Genomic DNA, 15489 nt, shown 5'->3' on the forward strand with positions numbered 1-15489 from the left:
TGCATTTAGTATACTAGAAGAATTCTACTAATAGATGGACAGTTACATAGGTTAGGATGTGGAGAATTTTTTTTGAATTTTACTTGTCCTGTTAAATTCTAGATATATATATTTTTATTCCTTTGCCAGTTGAAGCTCGCAGGAATTGGAGCTTGTCATTTTGAAAGTGTATTAAACAAGTTAGTAGTACCTCTCATTTTCATGCTGTACTAGATGACTTGTTTTATTTTATGTTGTACCTACTGTAGATTTCGGGTGGGTTGGCCGGCATTCTCCATCATCTCATTCATGCATAGCACCATTGCCATTCTGTTCTCTGATCATGATATGAAGCTTCCTCTTGCTTAGTCTGGATTTGGTGTGTAAGATTGCTGGCCTTTTGCTTAACTTGAACCTCTTCCTTTTTCATCCATGCTTAGTCTTCTTCCGGAAGCTGTTCAGTATTCCTGGATTTAAATTTTTCGGTTTATAATCATTTTCATCCGATTTACAACAGAAACTTTTATCGGTCTGCTCTGAATTTGATGTAATATATCAAACACTGTCTTGATTGTTTGATGTATCTACTCAATCGAAACTAAAACTAAAGAGAAAACAAAGAAATAAAATCATGAAAATCTATGCTATTTAAGATCAGATATCCAAACAACGTTACGGTCATGATTCCCTTTGTTTAAACTTGATGAATTATTAATAAGTTCGAGAATTTGGGTTCGCGATCAATGTAACGTTTAGGGCAAGATACTGAAACGAACCACAGAACGCAAACTGTGTGTTTGTATGTCTCGGAGTCTTAGGTATGCTAACGTGTGCATGTGTTGGAAACAACTTGAATTAGCGGAATGTTTTGTTTTGGCGTCTTGGTCGTCGATTTTTGTGTTTCAAAAGAGTAAGAAGCAACAAATATCTTGACTTAGAACTGCAGAGCAATGTCTTCGAACTATATGGAAACAAAGAAAGATTTTGCGTCAAAAGCGACCTTCGTGTGTTGAATTGTTTGTTTTGAACGTTGACTACCACATCTCTTCAGACCGCTTTCGTCCGAAGCCTGTGAGTGATTTCCTGCTTAGTTATAATATTCTTTTCTTTCCTTTGTCTCTGTTTTATTTATTTACATTTCTTTTTTTCTATTCATTAACCGCGCGGCCATGGGCCGAGCGCGGTTCTAGGTTTACCCGTGGTTTATTATTTTTTTTTTTTTTGTCGGTGACCAGACGCAGACCTCCGCTCGGCCAAACTTTGAGTCACGTAACGTGTGATGTTTTTCCGCCAGAAGCTGTTAAAACATAAATACACAGACAATTTTACGGATATTGTTTTCTTTTTTGTGGGTAAAATATATTTTCTTTTCGTTTTATCAAAGCGTTGGATTTAAAGGGAATAATAAATACGCTGAAAAAAGGTATTACGTCAGCCATGGAATGCGCTGACGTTGCAGCTTTCACTTTCGCTACGTGACAAATAAGATCGTGTTTACTTTGCAAGTTTATTTCGGCAGAAGCGACGGTCATTAATTTATTTGTAATTTTGCGAGTATTTCTTGCGGTTTTAGGCAAATGAAGTAAATCCTTTGACTGTTTCATCGCAGCGAGTTCATAGATCGGAAGGAAAATTAAATATTTGCAAGCCAAGCAAAGAACGTGTCAGAACGTGCAAAGATTACGTCATTGATAGGGAAATAACCACCGTACTAAAGATAGCCGTAGATAACGCAATTCTTGAATTATGTGACTCGTGTGACTTCTTTGCTAACCCTTAACTCAAGGGAAAAAAAAACAATTAAATTTAATCGTGACTTTAAAGAAAGAAAGCGGTTTGTAATAGTGTTCGTATCTTCATGCCCATACATATCCCGAAGAAAGTTCCAGATTAAGACTATTACGTCATCGGAGATGTCACAACGGCTACGACTGATGGTGCGATAATAGAGTTTGTGTTGATTAAGTGCTGTGATGTCTACAGTAATCAATGAATCATCAAAGATTGCTTTGGAATATGCACTGCGTTGCGACTGTAGTACTAAGAAAACAGTTAAATTTTAAAAGCGCGGTTATAAGATCTAACAGATCTTCTTGTTTACTTTAGTTTATATAGCTTCTTGTTTCCCATTATACAAGCAACTATTGTTGTATTCTGATTGGCTATGAACATTTCATTTAGTTTCAAATTAAGCAAAAATTCAAATCCAGGAATACTGAACAACTTTAGACTGAGTTTGAAGTAGTATCTGCTGTTAAATTGTAGATTAGGTGTGTGAACTCCTTTTAACCCAGTGGGTTTTAGTTCGCAACTCTCCACATTTTTCAGTTGTTGGCGTAATCTAATAGAGTTAAAAACAATAGAAAAACTCTCATCCGGACTTTAATTACTGGCCGCCTAATAGGGGTGGCCGTTTAATTAATAGGGGTTCGATTGTAGTTGCAATTAGACGATAAAAAGGCGACCTCATCGCCTGATGAACACGAGAAGTTTTGCTGTTGAAATATCCCGATCAAAACTGAAAGTGACTCTATCGTAAGTCAAATGAATAGACGTTCATTTAACAATTCTCCGATGATAATGCTCTTGGTTGGAGACAGGCACCGTATTTCATCTTTTTTCCTGGACGAGTTTTATTTTTCGTGTATTTACGGACAGAGATGCAATCGACCTCCATTATCGTGGAAAAAGGACAATGCCCATAGCCAGCCATCTTGAATAACCTATCTTGGTTCACACTTGTGAGAGAAGCAGAAACGTATATAAGCCCAAGCACAAGCCCAAAGATGTTCACCTTAACAGCATACGTATGCACAGTGATTATTATCAATTCACCCTTAAGAGATCTGGAACAGTGTCCTTCTTACTGGTTGAATCCTTGCTTTTATGCTTAAACTTATTTCACACCAGTTTCCACTTGTGAAAAAAAAGGATCTTTTTTCAAAAAAATTCTTGAAATCTGGTCAGAAGCCAATTATGAAGAAAAGATTGTATCAGATTATCACTTTTGGACATCGCCCTTATGGTATAATTCACGAATAGGAGTTGGGAATAGACCAGTGTTTTTTAAAGAATGGTTCTTCAAAGGCTAGGTGGAAAACGCGGGGCCGGGGTCCCGGGGTACGGGGTCCCGGGGTGTGGAAAACGCGGGGTCTAACTGGAAAACGCGGGGTCTGATGGAAAATGCGGGGTTTGGTGGAAAACGCGGGTTTTACGTGGAAAACGCGGGGTCTACGTGGAAAACACGGGGTCTAAGAGGAAACACGGGCCGGGGAAACGTTTTTTTCGAGAAAATATGAATTTCCCTCACTAAAATGGGAAGTCGAAATTTTGTTATTTTAAAATTACAGTGAATATCACGGCGTGAAACGCGTTTCTCAAACATTTCGTGGGAAAGAAAACCTTTCAAGAGCCAACGTGCTATGCAGTGGTTTCCTTTTGCATGGGGCGTCTATTTTATATTTCGCAGTAACCTGCGTGAATTTTTGTTTTACCTTAAAAAAAAATACACAAATAATTAAACATTGTTTTGCTTAGTATCTTTAACCATGAAAAGCGACAGTTGCCGTATTTTCTCGATTAAAAGCCGGTTACCTGTAAGTAGGACCCCAAGAAATGGCAACAAAAGTTACCATAGAATATAAAGAATAAACAAACAAAATATGCTTGGCCCAGCCGGGCCAAATTTGAAACAAAAGCTAAAGAGGTTTAAAGGGTTATTAATCGAGAAAATACAGTAACCCTCTTGAAATAACAGTTCCAAAATAAATTCTGGTGTTCAGAAGTCAGCCCCTTACTGTAATTGCTTGCGTTAATTTCAGCGCGAATAATCTCCACTCTTACGAATGTGGATTTCGTTTCTGCTGTCTCCTTACACACGAGTTTACAAAAAAAAATTGTTCTAGTGAAATCAAAATGTTGTTCCGTTTACGATGGCCGTTTTTATACTAAAGACGCATTATCCGTCTGGACGATCTTGGGGAAACATTTGTAGTTCGTCTGGTTATGCGGTTCGTCTGGTTATGAAGTTCGTCGTTCGAGACGATTTTCTAAGTATAGTTCGTCTAGACACATAATACGTCTTGTGCCCGTCTTTATACTAGAGACGCATAACCAGACGAACTACAAATGTTTACCCAAGTTCTTCGAGACGGTTAATGCGTATAAAAACGGCGAGGACGCATTATCCTTCTGGACGGATAATGCGTCCTCTAGTATAAAGACGGCCATTAACTATTGACTGGGACCTCACTAGTAATTCATAAATGACCAGACTCCAGGTTTATAATTACTTCTGTCGTATTGTACATTGAGGACCGGTTCTTATTTATCGCCTGGAGCTGGGGGGGGGGGGGGGGGGAGGCTGGAGGATGTTTGGGGGATCATTGGATTTTTAGGATGTCAGAAGGGGGGATCAGTCATAACTGAGAGCCCAAAAGGGAGGATCACTAAATGTCACATGCCCATACAGACTTGGTGGACGGCTTTTTGGCACACTAAAAAGTACCTTTGCAGTTTCCAATCACTTGGGATGGTTAGTTGCTGTTATGTCAACTGACATCAGACCACATGAGTCACGGCGCTCTCAGTAGAACGGCGGAATTCTACCGGCTGTAAAATCGAATGTAGCCACCTGTTCTGGTCATTGAAATTTGTATACATATAACAATAAATTAAGACTTACAGACTGAGACGTTTCAAGAAGAAAAAAGTATTTTTATTAAAAAAGGTGAAACAGCGCTACTCGCTACATCTTATTTTATGATAATAAACAACTCATTTTCCGTAACACTTTCCCCCATAATGCATGAAATCGCATCTTTGGCCACCTAAAATTTCAAAATTTTCTGGGGGAACATACCCCCGGATCCCGTGCGCTGGCTTGTCCCGCGGGCGAATCGGGCCTCACTTTAATTTATGTCGCCTGTTATGCCTTATTCGACGCCTGTGAAAACTTCTGTTATAACCCTAATCAGATATCGGGAAGACACGGATGAAGAGACTGCACCATGGCGGCTTCAACAATCTATAAGTCAATATCATGATTAGAAATATTACTTTCATATGACCGTTAAAAGCACTAAATATACATGTCGAAAGGTGAATATGTATGCGAAGACATTGAGGGGGGATCATGAAATATATTAATAGCTATGAGGGAGATACTTCAATAAAATACCATTTAAATCGGGGATCAGCTAAATGTTACTATCTTTAGCCGAAAATCCCCCGCCATCCCCTGGGCGATAAATAATGACCGGTCGAAATTGATTATTTGTATAGAAAGGCTTTTTCATGGTTTAAGATAGTAAGCAAAACAATCTTTATTATTTCATTATTTCTTTTTCAATTTATAAAAAAACCACGCAAGTTACTAAGAAAAATAACATAGACGCCCTATGCAAAAGAAAACCGCTGCACGGCATGTTGGCTCTTGCATGGTTTTCTTTGTCACGAAGTGTTTAATTTGCTGATCGAAAAGCGTGTTTCACGCTGAGAAGCGGAATTGATTTTCATTGCAATTTTAAAATAACAAAATTTCGACTTCTCATTTTAGTGAGGAAAATTCATATTTTCTCGAAAAAACGTTTCCCCCGTGTTTTCCTCTTAGACCCCGTGTTTTCCATGTAGACCGCGCGTTTTCCACCAGACCCCGCGTTTTCCACCGGACCCCGCGTTTTCCACACCCCGCGTTTTCCACGCCCCGGGACCCCGGCCCCGCGTTTTCCACCTAGCCGTTCCTCAAAGGAATAACAAAAGTAGAACATTTAATGGATGACTCCGGAAAGATTCTTTCGCTCACTGTTTTCCATACTATACACGACCTGTCAGCCGACCTTTAACCTTTCTTGGAATCATTTCTTCAGTAAAACTTCTTCAAAGATATATACCCCATATTATCAGAACCTCGATTAAACATGAAATTTCGTTGTCCAAATTTTTAAAAAGCAAAAAACCTAGTAGACCAGTATATAAGAAACTTGTATCAGGAAAAAGTGAACCACCCAACCAAAAGTGGCAGGAAGACGTCACTCTCACAACAAAACAAGAGCTCAACTGGAAAGAGGTTTACCAAATGGCTTTTCAATGTACAGAGAGGACAAAACTTATAGCTTTCAATTTTAAATTTCTTCATAGAAGAATATCAACAAACAACTACTTGAAAAAAATTGGTCACGTCGATAGCGAGAAATGCACTTTCTGCGAAAGAGAAACAGAAACTTGCACATTTATTTTGGGTTTGCCCAAAAACTCAATATTTTTGGACCAATTTTAAAGTATGGCTACAGTCTTGCCAAGTCATTGCCAAAGAGACACCCTTAGAGCCTGATACAGCACTGAGTCTAAGGCCGGATAGCTCTAAACATAAACTCCAAATTAATTTCTGCTACGTAAATGCTAAATATTACATTTGACTATGTACGCAGAAAAAATGTTCTCCAAAACTAGACGATTTCTTACTGTATTTAAAACATATCTATGAAATGGAAAAAATACAACTACAATCGTTTTAAAAAGTGGGAGCCTCTGTTGCCTCTTTTGTAATCTCTTGACAGCTTGACTCTAGTCCCTGAAAACGAAAACAATCAAAGGAGACCTATGGCCAAACTCGTGGATTAGGTAATCTAGAGATGAAACATATTGGTGAACTTACAATTACTGGTGTATTATTAAATGCTGTTAAAACAAGTCGGGTTTGTACCATGCAAGGTCGCACTTAACTCAGAAAGTGTAGGCTTTTTTCGTTGGCTTTTTTTTTTTTGCACACATATTACAAAGACAGACGTCCAGAATAGCTAGGGTGGGAAAATTGCACCAGAACATGGAATGGTAAAGGCTAAGAGTTCTTGGGTTACAGAGGATACTCCTGCCCAACAAATCATAGAATACTCTCCCCCCTCCCCCCTTCCCTCACACCCAGATCTTGATGTTGATCTGCCTACTGGAAAAATTTGCATGTATTCAAGTCGTACGAGCTCACAAACGTTTTTCATTGCATTTCATTCAAGGTTGTAGGTAAGGTTTCTTATGAGACAGCACTTCTTTTCCAATGTGGAACCGCTTGTCTGTATATATATTGTACGTAAAATACATCGAAACAAGTAGACTCTTTTGCAAGCATTTTCAGTGTTAATCCGAAAAATCTGTTGACCATAAATATGTGTTCCAACAATAATAATAACAGCTTTATTGAAGTGTCAATGTATTTAGTATTAACTAATAATGGGGGACAAGCTCACAGGGAGTTTCTTTCCCTTTGTTATCTTTTCAATCAGGAAGCAAACGTGTAAACAAAAGACAGGGTAAAAATCATTTCAGCTTATCAAAATCAAGTATTTGGGAATTTCTTTCCAAGTTTATGTGCATTTCACATCCCACTTAGAGTTCAGATCAATGTACTAAAATAATCAAGACAACTATAGAGAACACAACTTTAATCTAAACTTAACTCGATGCCGGTTAGACATGGACAACTCAACATGAAAAACGTAAGTGTTTAAAGTGTATATGACACAAAAAATAATTTCTGCTTATTTGCAAGGCCTTTCAAAATACAGAAGAATGGCGTTTTTCTTTTTGAAATATCTTTTTCCGTTTTAGAGATATTGACGTTTCTCTATTATGCAAATTAGATCAGTGATGATGTCATATTGTTTGCAGCTAAAACGTGGAAAATACTGAATAAATGATATCTCTGGAAATATTGAAGCAGTGTTCTTGAAACTTGGCACCACAAATGTGCATCACAAAAGGAACAAAATGACACCCTTAGTGCAGTTGCCATAGCAACTCTTTCGGTTCCAGTCTCTTTCTGTCAAAAAACCAAAAATCCCCATTTGCAACCTCTAAAGTGAGACAAAAAGTCCTACTTGGAACAGACATAGTTCCCATACTGTCTTACTCCCATCATTAGATTGGGTAGGGTAGATGGTTTTTGATTTAAGACAAAAACTGGGAACTTCAGTTTTTATTAAGACAGCACCAGCGGCAAAACTGTTGTCATGGCAACAGCAGTAAGGGTGTCATGTTGTGTCATATACACTTTAAACTGCAAAGCGGTGAACGAAGGTCCTGCTTGATTGAACGTTGGATCTCGCAGCAGATCTAATCAGCCAAACTTGAAAAGTAAAACGATAGTACGTCACTACTGCAAGGCTGACACAACGTCGTAGAGTTAAAACAATATTTCGGCTGGCCACAGGTTTAGATGTTACTAAATTATAAAAATGAAATTATAATATTATACAATGGTGGCGATGTTTGTCTTGCATTCATATACCTGCCAACTCTCACGCATCATGCGTGAGTCTCACGCCTGCGGATCTAAAATTGTGATCTCACGCATTCAGACCAATTTTTCACGCCCAGCTGACAATAGCGAGTGTAATTGCTTAAAAGCCGATTAAATAAAAATTCAATTTTTTTTTTCGGCGAAAAACAGTTGGTGAGTCCAGCAAAAAAGCGTCTTCAAGCTTACTCCGTTGCGCATATTGAGTTCGCGACACCAACTCATGTTTAGATTGTGACGTGACACGTTTCGGAAGTCGCCGGGAAATCTTCGGCAATCTTCGGAAGTCGTTGGGAAATCTTCGGCAATTTTCGGATGCCGTCGGAAATCTTCGGCAATCTTCGGTAATCTTCGGAAGCCGTCGGTAAATCTTCGGAAATTTAGGTTCTGGAGATGAAAAATCTCACGCATTTTACTGAAACAAAGTTGGCAGGTATACATTCAATAGATGTTTCGTTCATTAAAAGTTGTTCGTTTCGCTCATATAAGCTCATTAAGGTCGAGGAATAAGACACATTCTCATCAAAGCTTACCACATTAGCTTTTCAGGTCACTTTCCAGCAAACAAATGCACATCTCCTGGTCATTTTGAACCCCTGAACGACTCAAATGCTCCTGAAATTCAGCCTTCAAGTTGGCCATAGTACGCATTCGAACATTCGAAGTCAACTCCACTTCAATTTAGCGAAACACCTAATATTAATGGTCGTGTAAAAGCTACAAAATCATCAATATTCGGGCTGGCACGATGTACGCATTGAGTAGTAGGCTCGCACTGACTGCACAGTTACTATTCCAATATGGCGTCGGGCTCGGTTACTATTCCAATATGGCGTCGGGCGCGGTTACTATTCCAACATGGCGTCGGATTCGGGCGCTCTCGTTCGGGCCGACTAATTACGAGCAGTGGCTACACCTGAGTGAGTGAGTGACTGACTGACTGGCACATTTGCATATCGGAGTCCCCGCAACAAACACGTTTCTACGCTTATCCACGAGTTTAAAAATGAAAGGAAAAGAAACAAGGCGCATATATACCATGCATATTTTCTTTAATTTGCAATTCCGAATTTAAATTACTGACAGGAGTAAACTGGTATGATCTTGCTGAGCTAGAATTGTTAGTAGCGCAAGTAATCTAATTATGTTGTATTGTAAGCAGTGTAAGTATTAGTATTGTTAGTAGCATGAGTATTCGTATTGCATAGAGTGTTAGTATCGTAAGTGGCGTAAGTAATAAGTTTTTGTAAGTAGTGTAAGTGACTACATTAATATTGTATTGTAAGCAGTGTAAGTAGCAATTAATAATACTAATAATAATAATAATAATAATAATAATAATAATAAAAAGTTCCCACTTGTGAAATAAGCATCACACTACTGAAATGAATATACGCGTAAGCACATGAAAAAGAAAATGTTTTTTCTGCTTTTGCTTGTGTTTATTTTACCTCAGTGCACAAGCGTTTTCTTGTGTTTATTATTGCGCTTACACTTGTGCTTATCTCTTAACTGTGAACGAGCCTTGAGGGTTTATTAAATGGCATAGAGAACATGTGTTTATTTGTGGAACACAGCGGGCAATCCCAATCGCGCAAGAGAGCTCCATCTTGATCACTTGGATAGTCGCTCGCAGAACGTTAGTCATAATTACAATGAATTATATTGGCATTTTATATTTGCCTTACTGTTTTTGCAGGGCAAACCAGGTTCCCAATTTTGTACAGGAGGATGTGGTTTACTACTTTGCTAAGGTTTTTTCTGGTGCATTTTCCAGCTATTTTCAAACAAGTATCGAAATTATTAAAATTATGGTGAGTTTATTGATTAATCCTTTTTCCTTTTTTTCTTACTTCGTTATTTATTAAGAGTCCAATTAACACAGTTTGTCACATTTTGACTGTGTCACCTGCAAAGTAATAACTTATTCGTAAACTGGTCCAAGCTTACCGAAGTCGATGCTCAGAAAATGGGGAACTCTGGATTTGAGCACGAGTAGGAGATCGTGTTCAATTGCGACTTTAAAATTCTAGTTTTTAGGCTTTACTTTATCATGTCACCTGCCCACCTTATCCCATGAGCGACCCTCTCTTCGTAAAATCAACATGGAAATGAGGGCTCTGGCAACGTCAGTGGTTTGAAGTTCGATAATCGTACTCGTACTCGATCTCGTACTCGGAGTCCAATCTAAAGGTCCCTAATATAACCGATAAGAATCCTGGATCGGAACGTGGCGAGCTGTTCTTCTATGTAAGAAAATGGCGTCAAAGACCACTGTGGGAGACCATGAGTAGCCTGTAGGGCCTGTAGCAACAATAATTTCAGTTGTCAGGCAATGTTGCTTACTTCAACACTGATCTCCTGAAACAGAACATTTCTCATGACGTTTTTGTTGCATTCTACTTGTGGCAGCAACTCTTGTTGCAGCAAAAACCGTTGTACGACCTCTTTAATTCAGAAAGTGTTTCACTAAGTAATTTTCTCTTAACTTGAGACGGTACAAAATTGCAAGGCAGCTAATTGTATAAAAGTTGCAATTGCCATGTGTAACGGTGCCTTGAGTGATATTTTTACCAATCCTTCGCAGGAAAAAAAATGGCGGCTGGGTACTTTTTTTCCGGTAACTGTTAGCGCACAAGAGCTTTAACAACGCCCACAAAATCACACAGAAAAGGTTTAAACAATTTAATTTGTGTTGTGCCTTTTGAAATCAATGACTGTCCATCCTGTGTTTCCATCTGTTCCATTTATTGTCAGCTTTTTTTCTGTTGAAGGAACCTTCAAAATCACAACATGAGATACACGGCTACATTTGCCCCTCCCATTTTTATGACGTATTCAGTCGTTGTCTACAAATGGATTCCACCAAAAGACCTTCCTTTTTGGAAATCAGGCGATCTCTTGTGGCACAGGTAAGATTAAGTTTGCTGCTATTGATCTTACATGACCTTTAAACTGCCTTTGTTCATTCTACGCGTTTTCACTTATCGTTGGTTTTGGTCGCAGATTTGAAACGTGGAATTAAGTGATTATGTGTCATGTTGCAGTTGTTTCTTTTAAGTTGTGCGAAGTAAACAATAAAGGGGCTTATACAACCCTCGATGGCAACGGCAACGAGATCGTCACCAAACAAAAGGTTTATCAAGTAGATAGATAGATAGACAGACAGACAGACAGACAGACAGATGGATGCGGGGGAATATCAATTAAAAGAGATAAAGATAAAGTAATGCGGGGGAATATCAATTAAGAGAGGGAAAGTAATGTCACTTGCATTTCAAAAGATTTCCCGCAGTTGCAAGCTAGTTCTAGTCCGATGCCGAGAATACAAATACCGCCTATTTTAAAAAAAAAATGATGATAGTGATAATAAACAGATTTTTTCATGGCGTGATTTGCCTTTATTTCTTCAAGGGGTAACTAGACATTTCTTTATTCAACCATATTCTTTACCACCTTCCGTACTTCAGGCTATTTTGGAACGATTTTGAATCTTACTAGTGCTCTTTATCGTCGTTGTTTGCATTCTTCAGAATACGCAGAACTTGGTCATTTCACGTTCTTGTTTTGCAGAGGCAAAGAAATGGCAAAGATTTATAACGCACCTGCACAGCTATTGTTCTGCTCATTAAACCTTTTGTTTGGTGACGTTCTCGTTGCCGCCATCATCGGGGTTTGCTTAAGCTCCCTAAAATCTGAGCAATGCCCTTCAATTAATTTACCAAGTTACATTATTTCAGAAGAAACCAAATACAGGTACGTTCTAAAATCCAAGGTTATCAGAACAAAATAGCGAGACAATTCTTTATTTGATTTTAGTTTTATGTTATTGTACTATTTGTTTTTCTTACAGAGGCACTCTTTGAAAGTGAGAGTCATAAGGAGCTTCAAAGCAGAGTCAAAAGGTTTTCTTAGCTGCGAAGCTGGCGAAATTATATTTCTGATCTCCAAGGACCGCCACAGGTACTTGGTAACGAAAGAATGACTGTTCAGAAATTATGATTGTCCGTTATGTTTAAGGTATTTTTCTCTCCGTGGTTTCTTATCATTCAGTTACAGTGTACATGAAATCAATCAATCAATCAATCAATCAATCAATCAATCAATCAATCAATCAATCAATCAATCAATCAGTTAGTCCATCCGTCCATTCGTTCATCCGTCCGTTTGTCAGTTGGTCCGTCCATCAGTCGGTCGGTCGGTCGGTCGGGCGTTCGGTCCGTTGGTCGGCCGGTCCGTCCGTCAGTCCGTCTAGCATAAATACAGGTATATCAAAAAGCATAATTGCGGGCAAAACAAAGCGTATTAAAAACTAAGAGATCAAAGCTAATATAAGAAAGATACGTCACGCTATAGTAACATTAACCAGAAATGTAAAAAGAAAAATCCAAAACATTCAGAAAAACACTTCTAGTTTAAATTGATGATTAATGACGTCTTTCATGAATTTAATCGTTAATGCACCGCACTTTTCGCAGTCCAAGGGTAAATTATTCGAGAATTCACGGAGTCGAAAGGTAAATAATTTTTCAGCCATTTAAGGGTAGAATCAGGTTGGTATAAAATAGCTTTATCATCCAGCGTTTCTGAAATTCAAGGAAAGGGTCACTGCCTTAAAGCACTTGTGAAGAAGCACAAAAAACTGGCAATGTTTTCCGTGTTAACTTCTGGAGTAGTAACTTATGGAGGGGACGAGGGGTAGCGAGTAAAGAAAGGAAGGTTGCTTTGTCGTGAATGAAAGGGAAATTGGATTTTTACAACCATTATAGGCACGGTGATTGGCTTAGAGAGAGGACATTTTTATTTTGGTTGGCTTCACGTCGCCTTGTTTGCATTAAGCCCCACTTTTCCCCACTGGAGAGAGCGTACAGTTTCTTTGTACCCTCAATTTTCAGTGGAGAAAAGAGAATTCAGTGTCAAATCCAGTGTAGCAACTTACTCCTCAAGATCTTTTATATTATGGCTTTCACTGATGCGGGATTTCGTTTTGTTATGCTTCAGCAGACTTTTTGACGCGAGCAAAGAAAAAAAAAAACAGCTGTTTTGAGTAATGTTGTTTATCAAGAAAATATCCAAAGTGAATAAGCCTCTCGTTTTGCTGTTGTTTATACGCAATCTTTCGTCTTCGCCTTGCGGCAAGATGAATTAGGCATGGTTAAATGCTGGTTTGTTACCTTATAGGAATGACAATAATTCCTGGTTAGGAGAAACAAAGGACCGCAAAATTGGATTTTTTAAGAGCGAACATGTAGTGGAAGTAATGGATGCGAATTTCGATGGTAGGTATAAAATTGTTAATACGTTGTCTGCTCCCTAGATGCTTAAAACTATGCCATCTTGTGTAATAGACATGATCAGAAATAAATATATTGTTTGGTTTCAGATTCAGTTATGCCACCTGAGATTCGTGCTCGAGGCCCAAGAGCCGAACTTGCTTTTCAAAACGCTATGCGGAACGGCAGGGTGCAGGTGTACCGCGGTCGCATTATGCTCCTTGGGCAGGACCGTGCAGGAAAGACAAGCCTGAAGAAATCTCTTCTTGGCATCCCTTTCAACCCTGAAGAAGAGAGTACCGTGGGGGTCGAAGTTGACCCTTCCAAGTTTGAAGTGGATGTTGACCAAGTTAAGAACTGGCAGCGCACAGAGAAAAAGAAACTTGATGTGTCGGAGTTTGCTGACGACATAGCAAGGATAATCGCGAAAGACTTAACGGAAACAGAAATAGACCAGAGGAACATCGATGACATGAATGCTGTCTTAGAGCAGGTGATAGGTTTCTTTTCAGGGTCACTTTTCAGATTCGATTTTTTTTGCTTTTACGACCCGAGGCAGCAGGGTCTGGGACAGGGATTCTTTCCCACTCCAGTGGTATTGAAGTCACGACAACATGTGATGACGCCATCACGTAGGAATTGTGTTACGATTTTCGAACAGCCCTCGTCTTGGTTTTTTCTGTATATTTTTTTTTTCTTTCAACGTCAGAAACGCTCATGAATTCAAGAGAACCAGGGAGATCGAAAATCTGGCAAATCGTTCTTACATAAATGTGTTTACCATGGCCACATGTCCTCCGTAAAAAAAAAAAAATTCCCCAGCGGAATTTAAAGGAAAAACACAAAGTATGGACGCATGTGCTTAAATAAGTTGTTGGTGAAAACTGCGCGCTGTTTGGTCCCTCCACCTGCTTCCGCCTGCTTTTCTCCTGCTGTCATCCTTATGAGGCAAAAAATAATTCTCATTTATTTAAGGCACCAGCATCAATAATACCAAAATATAATTATAGTTACAAGGACCTCTAGTTTTGGTAACACAACATTACAGATTCTGTACTTGTGTCAATTATGTGCACTGCAGCTTATATATTCACTTTGTTTTTGAAATTTTACAGGAGGTCGGGCATGAGGTTGATGCTGGCACTCCAAAGGAACCAAATGATTTACCGACTGCTGGTAGACAAGAAACCAATGAGGGGAACAAGCCATCAGATGAGGGCGGCAGCGGCACTGTTCTTGAGGTGAAAAAACCAGCAGATCCAGCTATTAAATTAAATATTGATACCGCTGCAGTTTTACCTGATAAAGTCACAGATCTAGTTGTGCAATACTTGCAGCATTTGAAATTAGATGAAGACATCAAAGCAAAGGAGGTCATTTTAACTTTGTGGGATTTTGCCGGTCAGCACCTTTACTACGCTTCTCATTCTGTTTTCCTTTCTCCGCGAGCAGTCTACACCCTGGTGTATAACCTTAGCAAAGATCTAAATGCTCCAGCAGAACCGTGTGTTAGACAGGGTTTTCATGATATTGTCCTGGAAAATCCAAACAGTGAGACAAATTTAGAGAGTTTGTTGGCGTGGTTGGCTTCTGTGCACAGCATTCGGCCAACAGCAGATGGAACTAGCAGTAGTCAGGACGGAAAACTGACTTACCTTCGTCCTCCAGTGTTCATTGTAGGAACGAATGCCGATCGACCGTTCGAAGATGCCAAGAAAATGGAAAAGCTTATTCAAAAGAGTATTTCGGGAAAGAAGTATGAAAAGCACGTGATAAGGCCATTCTTTGCTGTTGACAACACAAGATCACTGAGTGATGATGGGGTTCAAACGCTGCAGAAGAGGATCATGGAGGTGTTGAAACAGGAGCCGTACATGGGTGAAGAGGTACCGATAAGGTATGGTGCTCACCATTCATGGTATCAGGTAATCTGATCTTCGATTGGAG

The 15489-nt window shown here is 39.1% G+C and overlaps 1 protein-coding gene across 4 annotated transcripts in view; it reads left to right on the forward strand.

The window, feature by feature from the left end:
* Positions 1-15489, forward strand: part of LOC145497477 (uncharacterized) — a 35233-nt gene that overhangs the window by 10771 nt on the left and 8973 nt on the right. For all 4 annotated transcript variants that reach the window (XM_081477276.1, XM_081477277.1, XM_081477278.1 and 1 more), the window contains 7 exons: positions 130-179; positions 9969-10083; positions 11044-11181; positions 12123-12232; positions 13451-13548; positions 13653-14035; positions 14658-15439. In XM_081477276.1, coding sequence (XP_081333402.1) covers positions 130-179; positions 9969-10083; positions 11044-11181; positions 12123-12232; positions 13451-13548; positions 13653-14035; positions 14658-15439 — 1676 coding nt within the window. The remainder of the gene's footprint in view (positions 1-129; positions 180-9968; positions 10084-11043; positions 11182-12122; positions 12233-13450; positions 13549-13652; positions 14036-14657; positions 15440-15489) is intronic.

Source organism: Orbicella franksi, chromosome 9 (assembly GCF_964199315.1).
Source record: "Orbicella franksi chromosome 9, jaOrbFran1.1, whole genome shotgun sequence".
Classification (NCBI taxonomy): Eukaryota; Metazoa; Cnidaria; class Anthozoa; order Scleractinia; family Merulinidae; genus Orbicella; species Orbicella franksi.